The following is a 20,402-nucleotide window of genomic DNA, read 5'->3' as shown; positions in this document are numbered from 1 at the left end:
CATGCTGAGGTGGCCTACAACAATTCTGTCCATTCCAGCACTGGTTTCACGCCTTTCCGGGTGGTATATGGTCAAGATTTTGTTCCTATTCCTGAATTGCCTCATGACCAACCGCAAGTTCCGTCCGTCGCTGACTGGAGCGAACGTCTCAGCCGTATTTGGCCTTTGACCCTGGCAACTCTGGATGCTGCACATCGTGCCCATAAAAAACAGGCGGAGAAAAGGCGTATGCAGCCATATGAATACCGGGAGGGTGACTTGGTTTATTTGTCCACGAAGTTCCTTCACACCACGCAGAAGTCCAAAAAGTTGGGGCCGAAATATGTGGGTCCGTTCCCCATCGTGAAGGTCATCAATCCTGTCTCTGTTCGCCTGCAGTTGCCCAAGCACCTTCACCGGGTTCACCCGGTATTCCACATTAACCTCATTAAACCTGTTCGTGTTTCACATTTACGTCCACCTGATGACCCTCTGCCTGCTCCTTTGCTGATCGATGGTGAACGGCATTTTGAAGTTCATCAAATACTTGATTCCCGAAAGCGGCGTAATCGCATCCAATACTTGGTGGCTTGGAAGCATTTTCCTCCCTCTCATGCGGAATGGGTTGACAAGTCCCATGTTCGTGCCCCCCGGCTGCTTCGGAAGTTTTATGATGCTTATCCTGACAAACCTTAATTTTTCTCTTTTCCCCTCCCTGTTTCTTTTTGTGTTTTGTTGTTCATCTGTTTGTTTGTGTTTTTTTAGGCCTGAACGCCTTTTTCCGGGGGACGGCCGGATGTCAGCTTCTGCTTTGCTGTTGCTTCAGCTGCCATGAAACGGGGAGGGAGGGCATGGTATTTGGGTGGGGTTACTCGATGTGCTGGAGGAATGTTCTGGAGTTCTCTGGATGGTCAGATTACGCACGCGTGGGTGTTTCCCGCCTGGACTAACGGCACCGACATTCCATCTTCGTGATGCCTTTTGAAGTTATCTCACACCTGACACTTGAAGGACTTATGATTGGACTAGGCCTATGATGCCAGGGGGTGTGGAATGGGCTATTCTATATATCAACTGCTTTCGCGCCTAATTAATCAGACTTCGCTATGCAACTGCTCTTTAACCATTTTTAATTAGTAAAAGTACATTTGATTTTCCACGTATGGAGTCTCATGGTTTTTCTTTCCTAATTATTAAATGGAGAGGTGCTGACAGATGCACTATGTTATAGTCCCGTGATGGTGAACCTATAGCAGGTGGCCCTCTCTGTGGGCAGACCAGCCATTGCCCCAGCCCACCTCCACCATGTATACACATGCGCCTCCCACTGGCCAGCTGGTCTTCAGGTCTCTGCCCTGCATGCACAGGGGGGCAGGGCCTTTCCCAATCTCCACAGGTTCCCCCCAGTGCACCCTACCTTTTTGCCACCTGTGCCTTTCCTGATATCCAGAGGTCCCCTCTATAAGTCCCCACGCCCTATCTTTCTACTCCATTTCTGCCGCCCGCACCAACATGGAAGCCAAAACAGGATGTGCAAGGCCACCCTGTGTCCCCTTTTGCCCAGGAAAGCCTCCTGAACCAACCTGAAGCCAAAATGGGGGTGGGGGCAGGGAACATGCAGGGGGGGGGGCATATGCACAGGAGGCACTCACATTGCATTTTGGGGATTGGGGCACACGTTCACGCTTTGGGCACTAGGCACCAAAAAGGTTAACCATCACTGCTATAGTCAATTATTCTTCTCAAAAAAGTAACTGACAAAATTTGAATACTAAATTCACAGATGGATTGCATTTTTATCGGCCTACAATTACAATTTTATTTTAATAATAATTCTAGTTATGGCAATACAGAGAAGCTCTTACTGTTCTTGGGTACTATCTTGTACTCTTGTTTCAATGCTGATTTGTAGAATGAACAAGTAAGATTTAATTATAAGAAGCATTCTAGGGTATCTTGACATGCGGGTCCTGATGGCATCCCCCAAGAATCATTAAACAATTCAAATTTGACATTTCTTCACATTTGCAAAGAAAAATATCCTTCAAATTGGGCTAGGCTCCAGAAAAATCAGCAACAGTGCATGCAACTTTACTTTTTAAAAAGAGAGCTGACAGGATAGGATATTATAGGCTAGTCAGCTTAACTTCGGTTCTTATCAAACTGGTGAGTGATAAGTAGAGTTGCTCTCATTCCACATTAAGAGCATTGAGGAACAAGCTTTGCTAAAAGAAAATAAATATGTTTTTGCAGTGAAAAAAGTGTATCTTTCTAGAGATTTGTCAGAGGTCAACAGGCATGAGGATAGAGGTGACCTGCTGATATTATCAGTCTGTTTGAAACTGTAAAGAATATAAGGCTCCTCATCAAAGGATCTTGAGGAAATGTAATGGGAATAAAGGAGCATTTTTATAAATTGCTAAATGGTTAAACAAAACAGAAAGTAAGAGCTGAAATAAAGGCACTATTTTCTCAACGGAAGAAGTAGGAATTGGCATCCCTCAAGAACTGATGATTAGGTTTTTTCCAACTTGTTGATAAATGATGTTGACTTAGGGATAAGTAAGCAGTGATCTGATCAAGTTTGTGGATGATACCAAACTGTTCAAAATAATAAAGTTGGCTGGCGACTCCCCGGGGGAGAGCCTTCTCTGTTGCAGCTCCGGCCCTCTGGAACGAGCTCCCTGTTGAGATCCAGATCCTTACTACCCTCCCGGCCTTCCGCAAAGCCACCAAGTCCTGGCTGTTCCAGCAGGCTGGGGGGAGCTGAGAAGCATGGAAATTGTGAATGTTGGTTTTGTTTTTAATATGTTGTCTTTGTCTTGTTCCCCCCTTTCCCTTGTCTTTTGTGAGCCGCCCGGAGTCCTCCGGGAGTGGGCGGCATACAAGACAAATAAATAATAATAATAATAATAATAATAATAATAATAATAATAATAATAATAATAATAATAATAATAATAAATAACTGTGAAATGCTCAAGGATGATTTTCATTTTTAAGATTTTTTGCCACTTTTATTACTTTATAAGTAAGTTAAAGTGTGGAATATACATAATACTCCTCCTATTTTCCCAAAATAACTACCCTGTGAGGGAGGTTGGGCTGAGATAGACTGGATCATCAAGCCAACTTTCATACCTGAGACAAAACTAGCACTCACAGTCTCTTGATTTTTTAGGACAGCACCCTAATTGCTACATCAAACTGGTTCTCTTTAACCTTTTTTTAAAATTAAATTTCTTTAAACTAGAAAAATGATCAAACAAATAGCAACTGCAGTTCAATTTAAATGAGTGTAAATTGATACTTACTGGAACACATACACCCTCTCCATTTTATATAAATACTAATGGGATCTGAACTGCCTATATAACCAACTAGAAAAAAAGATATTGGGTCATATGTGATTTAATGAAGATTTCAGCTCACTGTATGGCAGCTGGGAAAAAGACAAAATTCCATGCTAGGTTCATTAAGAAAGACTAGAAATACAAGTGCCCACATAACATTCATATATAAATCTATAATGCATCTCAAACACCATACACAGTTCTGGTTGCCATATATGGAAAAAGATAGAACCGGAAAAGATTTGGAAGAGGACAAACCAAATGAACAGAAGGCTCCAACACTTTTGGAATGTTTATTAACATTTGTAGGCCGCCCTTTTCCCTGAGGGGACTCAGGGCGGCTCACATAAAATCAGGAAGGGGAATACAGACAATGACGTAGACACATATAGTAAAAATAATAAGCAACATTCATTCATCATTCGGGAGGGGAAAAATTTCCTCTTATGAGGAAAAAAAAAACTAGAAAAAATGGACCCTTTAGCTTAGGAAAAAGACAAATAAAAGGGACATGGTTGAGTATGCACGGCATGAAGTTTTCCTACTTCTCAAATCACTAATATAAAACAAGATGATGACAATTACCATGCATGAATTTAAGGAGTTGGATAAATTCCTGGGTGATGGCTGGCTACAAATCTTGAACCTGAATATTTGCCAATTTACATGATTTCCAAAGTTTTGTTCTTTTTGAGAATCACAGTTCTTCCCTTCCTGTATTGATATGTTATGCTACTACCGGTATAAAGTCAAAGGAAATAGAAGAAAGAAATCAGAGATTGTTGATGTATGAAATATGCCATTTAAATTTTTTTGTTGATAATAAGTTTCTACCTTTAGATGGAATTAGACAATGTTGCTATAAAAACTGGACCAAAAATAGATAGATGCACAGAATACAAATGGCCCAAGATAACATTGAAGATTTTTTATTCCATAACTATTCCATTTCTGTATACCTTTCGGTGATGAATCTCAACAACTGAAGTAAGACTTTATATGTGAATACTTACTGCAGGGGTGTCAAATTCGCGGGCCAGATGCATCATGCCCTGGACATCCCCACTTCCATTTTAGCAAAGGGGGTGAAAAAGTTGCAATATGTCACATGATGACAATGTGACAACGTGAGTTTGACACCCCTGACCTACTGGATCATCAATATGCCAGTTAATCCAACATGTTCTTACTTGTCTTGTGGATGCTGATCTAATTTTTCATTGCCACATCTGTTACATATAGGCCAAGAGAAAGCAGTTTTCTCATTAACGCCAACTACAGTTCCTGAAAAAAAGATAAAATAATTTGCAAAATTTAGTATACTTTGACTTTGAACGCCTTTAACAATCATGTCTGTTTAGAAATACATTTTTTCTCCTTTTTATAAGTATAATTAGCAATATTTAGATTTCCATTGATTTCAGAATTGTAATCCAATCCTAGTTGCTCTCCTAAATATTAAAAAAGCTGTAACCTATGTTTTATTATTTCTCTAATTTCTCTTTTTTCATATCAAACAGGAAATATTTTTGTGATTATATAGCCAATTTAATTAGCTAAGAATTAATATTTTTTGCCAGCGAATACTGCCTCCCTTAGTTTCTGCCTTCATGGTAAAACTAGACCTTAGTTAATCAGAACATTCTGATTAAATAATATCAGGGCATGAAGTCGAATTTAAATGATGATTAAATATCCTGTCTATAGCTTGTCCAGAGCTATTAAACAGTTTTCTTATATGGATAAAAAGGGGAATTATAGTTAATGGATGATTTTCTAAATTTATTCCATAAATTGATGAGCTGTGATGCCACAGTGATTGGAATACAGTAATTGCATGCTAATTCTGTCAACTGCCAGCAATTCAATTCTCACTGGCTCATGGTTGACTTAGCCTTCCATCCTTCCAAGGTCAGTAAAATGAGGACCCAGATTGTTGGAGGTAATATGCTGACGTTGTAAACTGCTTAGAGAGGGCTGTAAAGCACTATGAAGCAATATATGTCTAAGTTCTATTGCTATTTGTCACATCCTTTAGAGAAGTCATTTGAACAAAAGGGTCTTCATGTCTCATTTTATGAAGTTCTGATATACTTGCCTAAAGATAGCTATTACTTTAATCTGAAGCAAACCAAAGTGAAGGGAAAAAAACAGACATGTCAGAGTTTTTTAAAAGCATTTACTCTGTTTAACACCAGGAATTATTCTTTATTTATATCCAGGTAACTGAGATTCAAGTATGTTTTCCCAAGCCATATACGTGACTAGAAACATTAAAGAATTGAAGGTCAGTCAGATATTTGAATCACTAGTAAGCATTGTTGTTTAGTGTTATAAATCAAGCAAGATGGGTTATTTTATGGAAAGGCTACTAAAAAGATTTAGAACAATAGCAGTTTGCTGAGCCAAGCAATAAACATTAATGTTTACAAGCAAAACATATAATGAGTAATCTAAAACACCTGCAAATAAATGGATTACAATTGTCAATCCTACAGTGTCAATGGCAAATTGCCCAGAAAGCCCTGAAGGGTTGTGTAACATGCTTGCCTTTTGATAAATGAAATTATTCGGAAAATCACGACTGGCAACAATCCTATACACAGGTAGTCCTTGACTTACAACCACAATTGACCAAAAGTTCTGTTCCTAAATATAAGTATAATCTTTATTGTCATTGTACTTAAATACAACAAAATTGGTTAAGTAAGACATTTGTTTAATGAATTTTGACCCACTTTAGAACGTTTCTTGCCACAGTTGTTAAATGAATCACTGCAGTTGTTAAGTCAGTTGTTAAGTGAATCTCGCTTCCTCATTGACTTTGCTTGTCAGAATTTAGGAAAAAGAGTCAGTCACTGAACATCTGAATTTTGATCATGTCGCCATGGAGATGCTGCAATTGTATGAAAAACAATGCTTGTACGTATGAAAAGAGTTGTAAGCCACTTTTTCAGTGCGGTTATAACTAAATGAATAGTGAAGTCGAGGACTACCTGTACTAGACATCAGTGCAGGAATATGTAATTTAATTAATTCAGGGTTGTGAGAAAAGCAATATGTATATATTTTGTTTTATATACAGTTTAAGCTTTACAATGAGTTAAAAAAAACCTTCAATCATGAAGAAAGACCAGATAAAGTAAGAAATGTAAGCCAAAGCAGGGCTTATATCCAAATTTTCTTCCCAAGTTCACAAGGTGATACATATAGGCATCTCCCAATTTATCCTTGCAACCATCCCATTATATAAATAGAGTTACCCAAGCCTTTGCAGATTCTGCAGTCTGGGATCATTTGTGAGGTCATTATCCAATATAATGACACCCGTAAAATGCCAACAGAACAACTATTACAAAAAGTATCATTGCCATTTTAATAATCTGCTACTGCACCAGACGTGTCAACTATAACTTCTTCAAATGAAAATTATTAATTAAAGTAACAAGAAACAAGAAATATAATTTGTCATACTCTCTTGGAAAACAGGCAAAAGAAGAGTTAGTATTAAGATTTCAAATAACAAAAAATATAGTTACAAACCTCTTACAGTACAAATAGAATTGATTTGAGTAGTAGAATCCAGATAATCTAGTTTGACAGGACCAGTCAGTTCAGTGATGTCAGCACCAGCAGCCCTACACAAAAGGGGCTTTTGTAGCAAGAGTACGGTACGTTCAATGCAAATAATCTTACCTGCCAACAAAGACATTTTGATAAGTTACAGTAACAAGGAAAAAATGGCCTTGTTAATTAACTAAGCCAATAAAGACAAATTCCTGCAAGCATTTCAGTAAGCTTGTTTTAGTCTGATTTATTCAAATGAGCACTCTATTCTTGTTAATAGTCTGCCAGCACCTACTAACCTAGTTTTATTTAAAAAGGAAATTGGCTGCACATTGAATTTTCTTTTATCTTTTAATGGTGGATTGGGAGTTATTCCAAAGTTATTCACATGCCGCACTTTGCTCCCCAAAACAGGGTAGTCAAATCTTTGCCCAGAGGAGAGTCACCTGGGTGATTCAGTTCTGGAAGCATAGGTTTGTGCAAATAGGCCAGAGATTTAAATCTGATAGCCAACAATGACCAAATATGTACTGATTAGCTGATACTGAACATGATTATAATTTAATTTTATTCTTCGCAATTAGTGTTAGCTACAGTAATGGCATTGATACTAGTACTATGTTGGAAACTCTGTCCAGATACTTTTTTCCCATTCAATGGTGTCCGATTTTTGGAGACTGCCTGGACAAGTCTCTGTGGTTTTCTTGGGAAGGTTTTTTGTAAGTGCTTTGCCACGACCTTTTTCCTAGTGCTGAGAGAAAGTGAGTAGCCCAAGGTCGCCAAGTTGGGTTTGTGCCAAAAGTGGGACTAAAACTTGCAGTCTCCTGGTTTTTAGCCTGATGTCTTAACCAGTAGCTCTTCACTGAAATATCTACAAGCATGATTTATTGTTTAAAATAAAAGTTAGGTTTGGGTCATTATATTTAGAGAAACAATTTAGATTATAAGATGGCATAGTTTTAACAACAACAAACATTCCAGAAGTGAGATAAGCAGCTATAATATAGACAATAAAACTTATTCTGGTGCATAATTCTCTACATTTCCTTCCCATTTGATACCACTGGACTGGATATGTAACACACAGAAAAATGGTTTTACTGGTGCACATTAAATAAATTATTACATATCAAATGTCCTCAGCAAACACCTTGAAGTATGCTGGTATGCTATCAAATCAATAAAGATTAAGCAGTGGAAAGCATGAAAAGGAGGGTTGCTTCTTCAACTTTGTTATCAATACAGTTCCACTGGTTTCCATTTCATTGTCATTATAAAACTCTGTAATTTTTAAATATATCCTCTATGTTTTCTTATTATTTAGTCCCTTCCTTTTGAGTCATCATCTATTTTCTGTTGTAAGGATGGCTAGATGTTGGAAAGTCATCTTATTTAGTAAATAAGTTGCTTTCAAAGCTTTTCCATTGGTAAAGAAAGACTGGGTATACTTTAATTAACAAACATAACAAAAATAACAGAAAATAAGATTTGGCTCTCTATTCGTAATATATTGTAATGTCCAACGGTCAGATATATCTTTTTAATTTGGGGCTAAAGAATGAAGAAACTCCCCTTTATTGCGCAATGTTTATGTTTGTATTAGGAGAGATCTGGAGAACAATCTGGATGGTAATGAAAAGTATGAAAACATAATTATTGGGTGATCCTGTGGGACAGGGCAGTTTGACCATTAAAAAGAAAAGGCAGATTGATTGCTTTCTCACATCTTTTTCAGTTTGCTGCCTAACCAAAAATTTCAAAGTAAGAAATGTTGAGTCTTATAATCATAAATCCTGCTATTGATTGCTAGGTTAGTTGCTGGTTAAACATATTATCCAGCATTTAATTTTGAATGAAAGTACAGACCTGGCATTTGAAATGAGCACCTGGCAAGAGTGCAAAACTAGTCAAAATGGCCTGATCCGGAAATCGTATAAAACTGGATAGTTTCCTCAATCCAGTTAGGGAATTTTATACCTCATCTGTCAACAATACCATCAATACCCTGGTTGATCAATGGGATACAACACTACTTATTGACAATATTCTTTTTGTCTTTCTCTCTCACCTCTATTGCAGAAACTATCAGCCCTTACTTTTCTAGCGAGCTGAAAGTGATGAACTGGATGGGATATTTGCTGGAGAACAAAGTCAGGACAAATCAAATTGAGTAGGAGCTATCTGAAGTATTCTTTGGATTACTATTCTGCTGTATGCAGGAAAAGGCAGCACAGAAACTTTCTTTTATGCCTTTACTGTATCTTCATAAAACAACTGCAGCATCTTCATCAAGAACAAAGAAGAAAGGAACATCTAGTGACTTGCCATAAAAAAATGTGCATCCTCCTTTATGAACAAAATTGATCAGATTTATCTCAACTTGGACTCCAATGCTGGAGCATGTCACAAGGACAAAATCTTGGCAACTGTTTGTCCTCTTAGTTCACAAAGAAAACATTTGCACAATTAAGCTTAGGATACTATTATGAACTTTTATTATGAACGTTAGGATACTATTATGACGTTATATTTAACAGTGCTTATTCACACCTTATTTATATCCTATCCGAACTGTTACAACAGATTCTTCATAGAATTATCTTTAATATGCATTTGAAAGTTGCTACTGGTTTAAACTGGAGAAGCAGTTTAAGCAGGGATATCATGCTTGCACTGAATCACTTGCTGACAATTATTGACTGGACATATATTGACAATATATTTTATAACATAATGTAATGTAATGTATTGTAATGTAATGTAATATCTCAGTGCTTAAGTGACTATCATTTCTGATAAAACTGTCCAATTATTAATATATGTTAGAGGCCCATTTTTCAAATATCTGAATGAGGGTATTCCCTTTTGTTGTTTCCAAGCCAAATAACACACTTCCTCAGGAACTGCATTTAACTTCCAATTTTTCAGTATTTAGAAGATATATAGATGCATTTATTTTACAATAAATGAATTTTCTACTTTCAAATCAGTCTTGACTCCTGGTGACAAATCCCTGCAGTTTTCTTGGCAACATTTTGAAAGTAGCCTTATATTATGGTCTAAACTTGTTTGAAAACATTAAGTGAAGTGGAGTCCACCTACAAATTGGTACCCTCATCAAACATTTCTTAGTGTTAGGATTTTTTCCCCTGTCATTCAGCTGGAATCTGCCTTCCTGTGACTCTGAATTCAAGTCAAAATCATCTTGTCTGACATTCTTTCAAGTACTTGAAATATACTATTTTAATTTCACTCAGTCTTCTCTTTTCAAGGTTAAACATTCCCAGTTTCCAGGGTGAGGTGTGGGAGGAGTAACAGTTGGGTAATAACCCAGCCCTTTTGCCCTGGAGTCTGAGGATAATCTTTTGAAGCCACGCCTCTGATCCTCCTCTTGCTCTCCTAGATAAACCTCAGACTCCAGCCCAGAAGGAGTGTTTTCTGACTCTCCCTCACTTTGGAATTCTAGAGGTTCTTCTAGTGTAGGTTTTTTTCTCTAGCATTTTCCATCTCACCAGAAGACATCCAGCGCTGCATCTCTCCTCCAACGTGCTCAGCGCTGCTAGCGAAGGCCTTGCTGCCCTGCTAGCACGTGCGCGCTCCCCAAGCGGCCAGACGGTCGCGCAAGAGGGAAGGAAGCCTCCGCACCGATCGGAGTGAGTGGAGAGGCCTTCGCACTTCAGCCGCCCGATTAGGACTCCGGAGGACCGGGGATCCACCGAGGATCGCCCCAGCGTTCTCCAGCTTCAGAGAGGCTCGGGTCGAAGGCCGGTGGCCGCCATTTTGAATTGGAGCACGTGGCTGAGCGCGTGACCGGCAATCATCTACAGTAGCCGGGAGCGCTCAAGAAGCACCAAGGAGGCCGGAAGAGGCCTAGAGCGGCCCCCACTCTGCCGGTGGATCTGCAGAGGGGCCTGAATTCGGTGCAGGCCGGCGCTCGAACCGCGGATCGGCAGCTGGAAGAAAAAGAAGCCTGAGGAGGCTCATGTCAGCAGCTGAGCCGGCAGAGAGAGGAGAGAGGAGCAGGAAAAAGTAAGTGCAAGGTGGACGTGGCGAGGAGCGGGGGTGCTGGGCAGAGATCCCTAGGGGACCCAGATCCAGCCAAAGGGACCTCCAGGGGAGCTTCCCAGGCCACCAGAGGGCGGTCCCCCACCAGGAAAGACACCCCCCAGGGCATCCACTAAGGAGACTCGCCCTAAAGGAGGCAGAGCTACCAGGGCCTCATCTAGGAGATTTAGGGCGACCATCAGCCCATCGCCTTCTAGGTCACGCTCCCACCGCAGGCTCCCTGTACTGGCAGAGGCCCAGGTGTCCTCTCCTGGCTCCCCCAGGAGCTCAGGCAGAAGGCATAGCTCCATTTTGCCACCCCTTTTGCCTGCTCATTCCTCTGAAACGAGGCGGAATCCCTTTGCTGGCAGGGTTTCCAGCCCAGCTAGGCCCAGGCTGGCACCAAGTTCACCAGAGGCAAGGGATCACCTGCAACCTACAGAGCTCCGCCCTGCCCTCCCAGAGTTATCTGAGAGTTTCCAGGAGGTTTTAGCCAGGGCCTTAGCTCAAGTGATGGCCCCTGGGATGCAGCACCAACCCCAGGCCTCACAACAGGGATCATCCCGGGACCAGCCCAGAGATCATCAGACTCTTCCCAGAGGCTCTGTGGCCAGAGAGCACATGTCCCCTTCTCCCTCCAGTGCCAGCGAAGCCTCAGATTTAGAAGAAGGGGAGCTGAAAGACGTGGGGTTCTCTGAGGATGAGGATGCTCAGTCTACAGAGGCCCCCAACATCACGGGCCTGTTTCCCCCCTCCTTATTTAGTTCCCTACTCCATAAGGCCAGGGACACAGCGGACCTGGATCCCCCTCCAGAACCCAGGCTGACCACTGCCACACCTAGCACCAGTAAGGGGAGGAAAAAGGGCCCCTTTCATAGACCCCCAGTAAAAAAGGAGGAGATTCCAACTCCAGAGATGTTCATGGAGGTCCTAAAATCCCAGTGGGTTAAACCAGGGCCTTTCCCCAATCCGGGGGGCAATCAGCTGAGGTTCTATAACCTCAACCCCACCTTTGACCAGGCACTCTAGCTCCCAGAGGTGGACAACCCGATTGCCACTCTAGCCTCAGCCTCATCCGTGGTGACGGGAGACATTGCAAACTGTCTTAAGCCAGAGGATAAGAAGGCGGAAACCGTGATACATAAAACATTTCAGGCAATAACCTGGGCCATTAGGGCAGCCGCTTCTGCTTCCTTTTTTAACAGATCCATAGTGTTGTGGCTGGAAGAGCTGAGGGACAGAACACCGGCCACAGAGGTGCGACTGCTGCAAGCCATTTCGAAGGTGCTGGCACCACACAATTCTCTGCGGATGCCACCCTGGATGCAGTTAAGTATGCGTCCCGAGCTTTATCTTCCTCTGTAGCGTCCAGGCGCTTACTGTGGTTGCGCCACTGGCAGGCGGAGTCCCGAGCCAAATGGCACCTTGCAGGAGCAGACTACGTCGGGGACAAACTGTTTGGTGCCTTGCTGGACCCGCTTCTGGTGGAGGACAAAAACAAGAAGAAGGTCCTCCCAGTCACGACCAGACGGTCAGATAACCGACACACCCCCTACCCCAGGAGAACGTCCTTCCGCCAGCCTGATTCGGAGGCTCAGTCTCACAGGTACCAACCCCCCAGGTTCCACAGATAGGGGGACAGACAGTTTTTTAGGGACGGATTCAAAGGCCAGCAGCAGGGCAAGCGGCCCTTTCGAGGAGGAGGCGGTCGCCCATTCCGCAGGTTCAAGTGATCCAGCCACGGATCACCCCATTGGCGGTCGCCTCACCCTTTTTGCGGATGCCTGGGAACGCATCACCTCTGATGAGTGGGTTCTCCAAACGATTAAGCTCGGGTTACACCTGGAGTTCCGCTCGCAACCCCCTAACAGATTCCACACCTTCACCTCCTCTGCTGATCCGGCCAAACGAGCCCTTAAGGCTAAGGCCATCGAACACCTTCTGGATATTAAGGCCATTGAGGAAGTCCCAGAGGGGGAGAGAGGTTCCGGATTCTATTCCCACCTGTTTCTGGTCCCCAAGAGCTCAGGAGGGTGGAGAGCTATCCTGGATCTTAAACAACTCAATTCCAGGGTAGTCTACCGTAGATTCAAGATGACTTCCTTGAAGTCCATCTTGGAAGGCATCCGACAGGGCGACTTCATGGCCTCCATCGACCTTACGGAGGCCTACCTCCACATCAGCATCGCCCTGGAACATCGCAGGTTCCTTAGGTTCTCACATGGGGGAAATCACTTCCAATATAGGGCCCTCCCCTTCGGGCTGGCCTCAGCCCCCAGGACCTTTATCAAGGTGCTGGCTGCAGCCGCAGGTCACCTGCGTTCCCTACCAGTCCGTCTATTTTGCTATCTAGATGACATCTTAGTCCTAGCCAGGTCCCCAGCCACGGCCAGACAGGATCTGGGCACCACCATTGACACCCTCAGGTCCCTGGGGTTCTCTATCAACCTAGAGAAGAGCCAGCTGGTCCCATCTACCAGGCTCCAACACCTCGGCTCTATTATAGATTCGGTGTCTGGGGAGGTGTTCCTCCCCCAGGAGTGAAAGGACAGCATTGTGCAGCTAATTCATGAAGTTCGTAAATTACGCTCTATCCCTGTAGTTCTTCTTTCCAGGCTCCTTGGGAAATTCATTTCTTGTATAGGGATCGTGCCTTGGGCTCGCCTACACGCCAGGGAGCTGCAGTGGTTCCTGCTTCCATACCAGAAGGCGGGGATGAGCGACGCCAGATTCAAGATCCGAGTGTCCCCCCCAAGTGCTGCTCTCATTCCGTTGGTGGCTGACCTAAGCACTGAGCAAGGGATCCCTCTTCAAGGAGCCAGCGAGTAAGATACTCACGACGGATGCGAGCCTGTTCGGCTGGGGAGCACACCTGGAAGCTCAGATGGCCCAGGGACGCTGGACTCCAACAGATCTGCACAACAGCATCAACTGGTTGGAGTTGAGCCATCCACCTGGCCCTACGACACTTCAAGACCACAGTCACCGGTCACCACATCCTGGTCCTGATGGACAACATGGCAACCGACGGTGGATCTCTTCGCAACTCCAGCGAATGCCCAGCTGCCAAACTTCATAGCGAGGTTCCCCTCCACAGGAGCCATGAACACGGACACCCTCTGCTGCAGATGGCCACCAAGTCTACTTTACGCATTTCCCCTCCTTCCCCTCATTCCCAGGGTCCTGAAGAGGCTTGTGTCAGAGGGGGCAGAGATGATCCTACTGGCTCCCTTCTGGCCACACCGCCCCTCGCTAGCAGACCTGGTGGGGCTGTCCTCAGCTCCCCATTGGAGGATCCCCCCGGGGGAGGTGTTTCTCCATCAGGGGTCTCTGGAGCATCCGGATCTGGAGTGGCTCCATCTGACCGCCTGGCGATTGAGTGGGAGCAGCTAAGAGAGGCCCAATTTTCCTCCAAGGTCATTAGGACCGTCGAGGCATCCAGGAGGCAATCTATCACCCGCATATACAACGCCTCCTGGCTCACCTTTGCTGACTGGTGTAAAGCAAGGGACATTCAGCCTGCCTCAGCCTCAGTACATTAGGTCCTGGACTTCCTGCAGGAAGGTGTAGAGAAGGGACTTGCCCCCAGCACTCTTAGGAGACAGGTCTTGGCCCTTTCCACCATTCTGGGGGGGTGGGGGTGGACGCTCCACCCTTATCCCAACATCCGGTCCTCAGGCGCTTCCTCAAGGGAGCGGCGAATCTGAAACCCCCAGCGGTCCATCGATTCCCTTCCTGGGACCTACCTAAGGTCCTCCAGGCCTTAATGGAGGCACCGTTCGAACCCTTGAGGGATGTTTCCCTTCAATTTCTGACCCTTAAGGTCGTCTTCCTGGTCGCCATCACCTCGGCTAGGAGAGTTTCTGAGATCAACGCTCTCTCCAGCAGAGCGGACCTCTGTACATTCCTAGAGAACCGGGTAATCCTCAGATTGGACCCCGCGTTCATGCCCAAGGTCAATTCCCCCTTCCACAGGGCTCTAGAGATAGTTCTGCCGGACTTCTGTCCGCAGCCCTCCAGGGATAGGGAAAGATCTTGGCACAGGTTGGACGTCAGAAGAGCCTTGCGCATTTACCTTAAGCGCATGGCCCCCTTTAGGCGTTCAGAAGCCCACTTCATGTCATATCAACCTTCCACCAGAGGTGCTAAGGTTTCCCTGGCCACCATCAGCAGGTGGATCAGGGCGGCCATTTCACAGGCCTACGAGGCACAGGGACTTCAGATTCCAGAGGGCATCACAGCGCACTCCACCAGAAGTGCGGCCACTTCAGCAGCCTGGGCCACCCAGGCCCCCATAGAGGAGATCTGCCGGGCCGCCGCCTGGGCGTCTCCTTCACCATTCATTAGACATTACCTCCTAGATGCTTACGCCTCCGCGGAGACAGCCTTCAGTAGGAGGGTTCTGCAGGGAGTCCTAGACTCTCGAGGGGCTCAGGCCCAATGATCCCTCCCTAGGACATCTAGCTTTGGTATGTCCCAACTGTTACACCTCCCACACCTCACTCTGGAAACTGGCAGTTGTTCTTACCTGAACTGTATGTTTCAGAGAAGGTGTGGGAGGAGTCACTTCCCCCCCTTGTTTAGGGCGCCCTGCGCCAGGGGCCTGAGTTAGCTCAGTGGTCATTCAGGGTCAATAGGAAGGATATGTGCTTGCGCTGTTCTGTTGTTCCTTCCTTCCAGGGCTCTGCTACGACCATTGGTTAATCTGGGAGAGCAAGAGGAGGATCAGAGGCGTGACTTCAAAAGATTATCCTCAGACTCCAGGGCAAAAGGGCTGGGTTAATACCCAACTGTTACTCCTCCCACACCTTCTCTGAAACATACAGTTCAGGTAAGACCAACTGCCAGTTTCTTCACTGTCTTCAGAAAACTTAGTTTCCAGTACTTTGATCATCTTCACTACCCTTCTTTCTACCTATTTCAGCTTCTCTGAATGCTTTTTAAGTGTGATGCCCACAGCTGGAATACTATTTGACACAAAATAAAATAAAGTCAAAATATTACTGTGAAGTTCTTGTGATTTCTGAGATCGTAGTATGTTAGGGTATTTTATCAAGTGCTTTACTGAAACCAAGATGTATTATGTCCATATTAATCCCACTATCTATTAAGAAAGTTTCCCAATGAAAAATTATTTTTTAAAAATAATGCTATTACTTGGTAATTACTGCATTCATTTCAAGGTGATTGCAGATTTACTTGTTTATGATTTGCTCTATGAATCTCAGACTGACTTGTCTGTAGTTTTCTGGGTCCTCCTCCACTTACACTTTTGAACATAGAGACATTTTCTCTCCTACAAGTATCTTGTTTTTTATACATTGTCCAGGTTGTCTCAAAAATTATATGTAAGCACTTGGTGAAAATGTTAGGCAAATTATTCAATCCTAGAGTTTTAAATTCATTAAGAGTAAAATAATATTTTCTAATCATGCTTTCATTAATTCCAAATTACAATTCTGCTCTAAATTCTGCTCTGCATAATTTACTGCTAGGGGATAAACTTTTTATTTAAAAAAATGATCCAAATAAGAGTTCATAGGCTCTTTTTGTTGTAGTAAATGAGGAATGTGTAAATTAATTCATTTTTTTTGTTTTTATTTTGAAGATATATAAACAAGCCTTTTTTTAAACTGTTCTTAGCATCTTTTATTAACCTCAGGGCATTCTGACTTTTAGTATTTGAGATTCTATCTCAGTATCATGTTTTGTTTTCCTTAAAACAAAAAAAAATGCTAGCTCACTTTCTCTCAGTGTTCTCATGTTTCAATTTCATCAACAAATTCTGTATTTGTTGATATATGGTAAAATATAAGTTATCTTCTTGCGCTATATCCTTTGAAGGAGAAGGTTAAATACTTTCTCAGTTAGATACTGAGAAAGTTGTCAGTTAAGATGAGCCAGGAATTTCCTGCAAGTAACCATGCTTGGCAGAATTTCTTTCTCAGCAGATATCAGGGTAATTAAGTTTCCTATCACTATTGCTCCATGCTCTTTGAAAACTCTGTGATTTGCTTTTGGAAGACATTGTCCATATCTTCTTGGTGGGAAGATGAAAATGAACACCAAATTGGTATGGATTGTATTCATTTATCATGTTTTAGCAATTCAATGAATAAGGTTTTAAAGAACATTAAATAGAAGATCTTAAGAAATCAACAATATATTAATGTTTATGTTTATTTGGTAACCAGATGATGTTTAAGAATGACTGGCTATTGCAAGTATAAAAGGGATAAGGGGACATATTATACAGGTGAAACTCAAAAAATTAGAATATTTATTAATTGCATGTAATAGTCTAATTTTCTGAGATGGTGGATTTGGAGTTTTCATGAGCTGTACGCCATAATCATCACAATTATGATAAATCACGGCTTGAACTATCTTGCTTTACATGTAATGAGTCTTATCTCATATATTAGTTTCAACGTTTAAGTTGCATTACTGAAATAAATGAACTTTTGCACGATATTCTGATTTTTTGAGTTTTACCTGTATTCTCATATTACATATGATATCCAATTCAGATTGCCTCATTATTTGGGTTTAATAGCCCTCTGTTTGCTAATCAATGCATTATCTCTAATCAATGAATTATTCTTAAAAGTTGGAATAATGATGTGAGACCATATTATTTAGCTTGATTGATTGATTGATTGATTGATTGATTGCCCATTTTACAATCCAAAGCAACTCTGGGTAGTGTATACATTTATAATCTTGGATTTCAGATTTCTATTTGCTTTCAGTTTCTGCAGAGACTCTTTTTTATATAAGGGACTGATAAATATTATTTTAGCTCCCCAAGATTTAATGATATGTTTAAAAGCTAGTCTATATATTTATATGCAGTATAACATGTTTGTATTAATTATTTTAATTTCTGTTAGTGTGTATTTATTTCTATTTTGTTACCCTTACCATTTCCACACATAGCATCCTTGAAGAAAATAATACAAGGGGATGAGTTCTTGAATGCTTCCATTACTTCCTCATCAATCACACATGATGAAGCAATTGAGACAGGTAGTGTTTTGGGGGTTCCAGAGTTGATCTCAGACTCTCTTTGCAATGAGAAATCAGTGACAAATAGCCAAAATTGCCTTTGGTCTGGAGAAGTGCTGCCCATTTCCTAGGGTTGAAAGGAAAAAAAATAATTAATTAAATGTTAAAGTTCAAGAAAAATATTTTCTAACCAGCATAAAATTAAAGACAGATAAAAGAATAAAGAAGCAGATGAAAACTTCAATTTAGCTAGCAGCATTTTAATCAGAGTGCAATCAATGATACAGAACATGCAGCCTATTGAAGTTCAGAGAAAAAAAATTGCCAAACTTTTATGGCACAATTTTATTCTATTTAGAGTGATTTTAAGATAATGGCTGCATATCATTTCTCTTCCTCCCATATCTTACCCTTAATCGCCACCACCCAAGCTCAAAATATTGGCTAAAAATTTCTATTCTTTCAGGTGACATATAGAATCACTAGATCTTTTGTAAATCTTCAGAAAATCAGGAGGTGATTATGATTGGACTCCAGCTACAGTATAAACAGAAAGACATCCAGGTCCTGTATATATGCTGAGATAAAATCAATGATCATCATTGCTGCCTACTGATTGTAATAAATCAACAATGTGATATGACTAGATTTGAAACTTAGAAAGTAAAAGGGTGGGTGCTGCACCATATTCAAAGTTGGTAAATGGGTAATTTTCATTTAACAACCACAACTGGGACCACTCTTTTTATTATGGCATGTAGTCATTAAGTGAGATATCAAATGACTGTGAGGGATTTGCAATCTTACTTCTACCATAATCATTAAGAGAATCTCTCACAGTCATTAAGCAAGACATCACAGGTTTTTAAGAAGAGATTTGAGAATCATTTGTCTGAAATATTACATGGAAATATTACAGGGGGTTAGACTAGAAGACCTCCAAGGTCTCTTCCAACTCTGTTTTTCTGTTAACTGCAATTTTACTGCCAGGCTTTCATTTGACTCTGCTTGTTGAAAGCCAGCTGTAAAGTGTGCAAATGACAATAACATGACCACGAAACATTATCATCATTGTAAATACCTGCTGGTTGTAAAACACCTGAATTTTAATCATGTGGGACTGTAGGGATAACGCAATAGTCATAAATGCAAGGACTGGTCATAAAGTCATTTTTTAAGTATACCTCCGAATAGTTGCTAAAGAGGGCAATTGTTAAGTGATGTCTACCTGTAGCAATTCGACACAGCAAACCATTGCAACCCATCTTACTGGTCAAAGTGAGTTCCTATAGTGCAGGTATGATTTGCAGCTCTGTGAGTCCCCCTTTGCAATTTCCAGAATCAACTCTACTATATGGGTTGAAAGTAAGTAAACTTTTGAAGTGAAAAATACCAATAAAGCCTGTAAGTTGTAGGTTTTCCCACCTTCTTTTGTTAGTTTTATATCTTGCTTTTCCTCCAAGAATGCAATGCAGCATACATGGTACTCTTTTTTCCAATTTTATTTGAATAACAATTATTTAAAGTAAGTTGGGCTGAATAGTGACTGGTAGTCATCCAGTCAAATTCTATGGTTGAAGATAGATTTGAACATCAATCTCACAGACTTGTTCCAATTCTCTAAGACAAATTCTGAGCTTACCCAATTTACCTCATCTTTCCACACATAGAGGTTTTGGCCACTAAAAAGCATTAAGTCCTGTCTCCAACTATGAATAGTTCACCCTTAATTAAGGTTTAAATATAAATGTTTTTCTTATATGCATTGCTTTTCAAATAAGTCACTTTGAGGATTTCATAATTATTGAGCAATTCAAACATACTATATGATGTGATACCTTTGACTAGTATTATTTTGAAATTTTAAACAATTATTATGTGTGTGTGTTTTTCTTTGAATTAAAAAAAAATACCAGAAGCATTAGTCTTATAATGTGTAATGTGCTCCATTTTCTTGATAGAAACTCTATAGATATAAACATGGAAGTTTTCTTCCTTGATAAATTTCGACATTTTTCAAGGATGTATACAAACTAAATGATTCATAAAAGGTAACAGGAGAAACAAAAACATCTATTCTAGCAACATAAATATCCTATTTGGGATAGGAAGATAAATACATTCAACAAAAGATAAAGGTCATCAAAACAGATAATCTCATAATGAAATTGCTTACCTTTTGTAGCTCCCTCTATACCCAAAGGGTTTCAGCTTTGTACTAAGAAACTTACTATTAAATAGTGAATATAAACACTGAAAGGTAGTAATTCTTGAAGATACTGCAGAATTACTTCAGATTAAAATTTCATTCAACTTTTATCATTTGACATTTTTGTCATTCTTCAAGATTTTGATATAAAATACTTAAGCACACTTTCCTAAAAGTAGGCCTCTCAGAAATTAAAGAAGCATGTATAGATTATACTATTAAAGGTATGTGGTGTACCAAAA

At 41.4% G+C, this 20,402-nt stretch overlaps 1 protein-coding gene across 6 annotated transcripts in view; it reads right to left on the bottom strand.

Annotated features, from left to right (window-relative positions):
• SPIDR (scaffold protein involved in DNA repair) overlaps positions 1-20,402 on the bottom strand; it is a 247,544-nt gene that overhangs the window by 10,769 nt on the left and 216,373 nt on the right. For 5 of the 6 annotated variants that reach the window (XM_032222617.1, XM_032222619.1, XM_032222620.1 and 2 more), the window contains 3 exons: positions 17,868-18,078; positions 6,876-7,028; positions 4,523-4,616 (listed from right to left, as the gene is read on the bottom strand). In XM_032222617.1, coding sequence (XP_032078508.1) covers positions 4,523-4,616; positions 6,876-7,028; positions 17,868-18,078 — 458 coding nt within the window. Of the gene's footprint in view, positions 1-4,522; positions 4,617-6,875; positions 7,029-13,592; positions 15,649-17,867; positions 18,079-20,402 lie in introns of those variants that run through there. The other variant, XM_032222622.1, reaches the window with a different exon arrangement.

The sequence above is a fragment of the Thamnophis elegans genome, chromosome 8 (assembly GCF_009769535.1).
Source record: "Thamnophis elegans isolate rThaEle1 chromosome 8, rThaEle1.pri, whole genome shotgun sequence".
Taxonomy (NCBI): domain Eukaryota; kingdom Metazoa; phylum Chordata; class Lepidosauria; order Squamata; family Colubridae; genus Thamnophis; species Thamnophis elegans.
The sequence above is the reverse complement of the archived record's forward strand: the minus strand, read 5'-3'. Positions and strand labels throughout refer to the sequence as shown.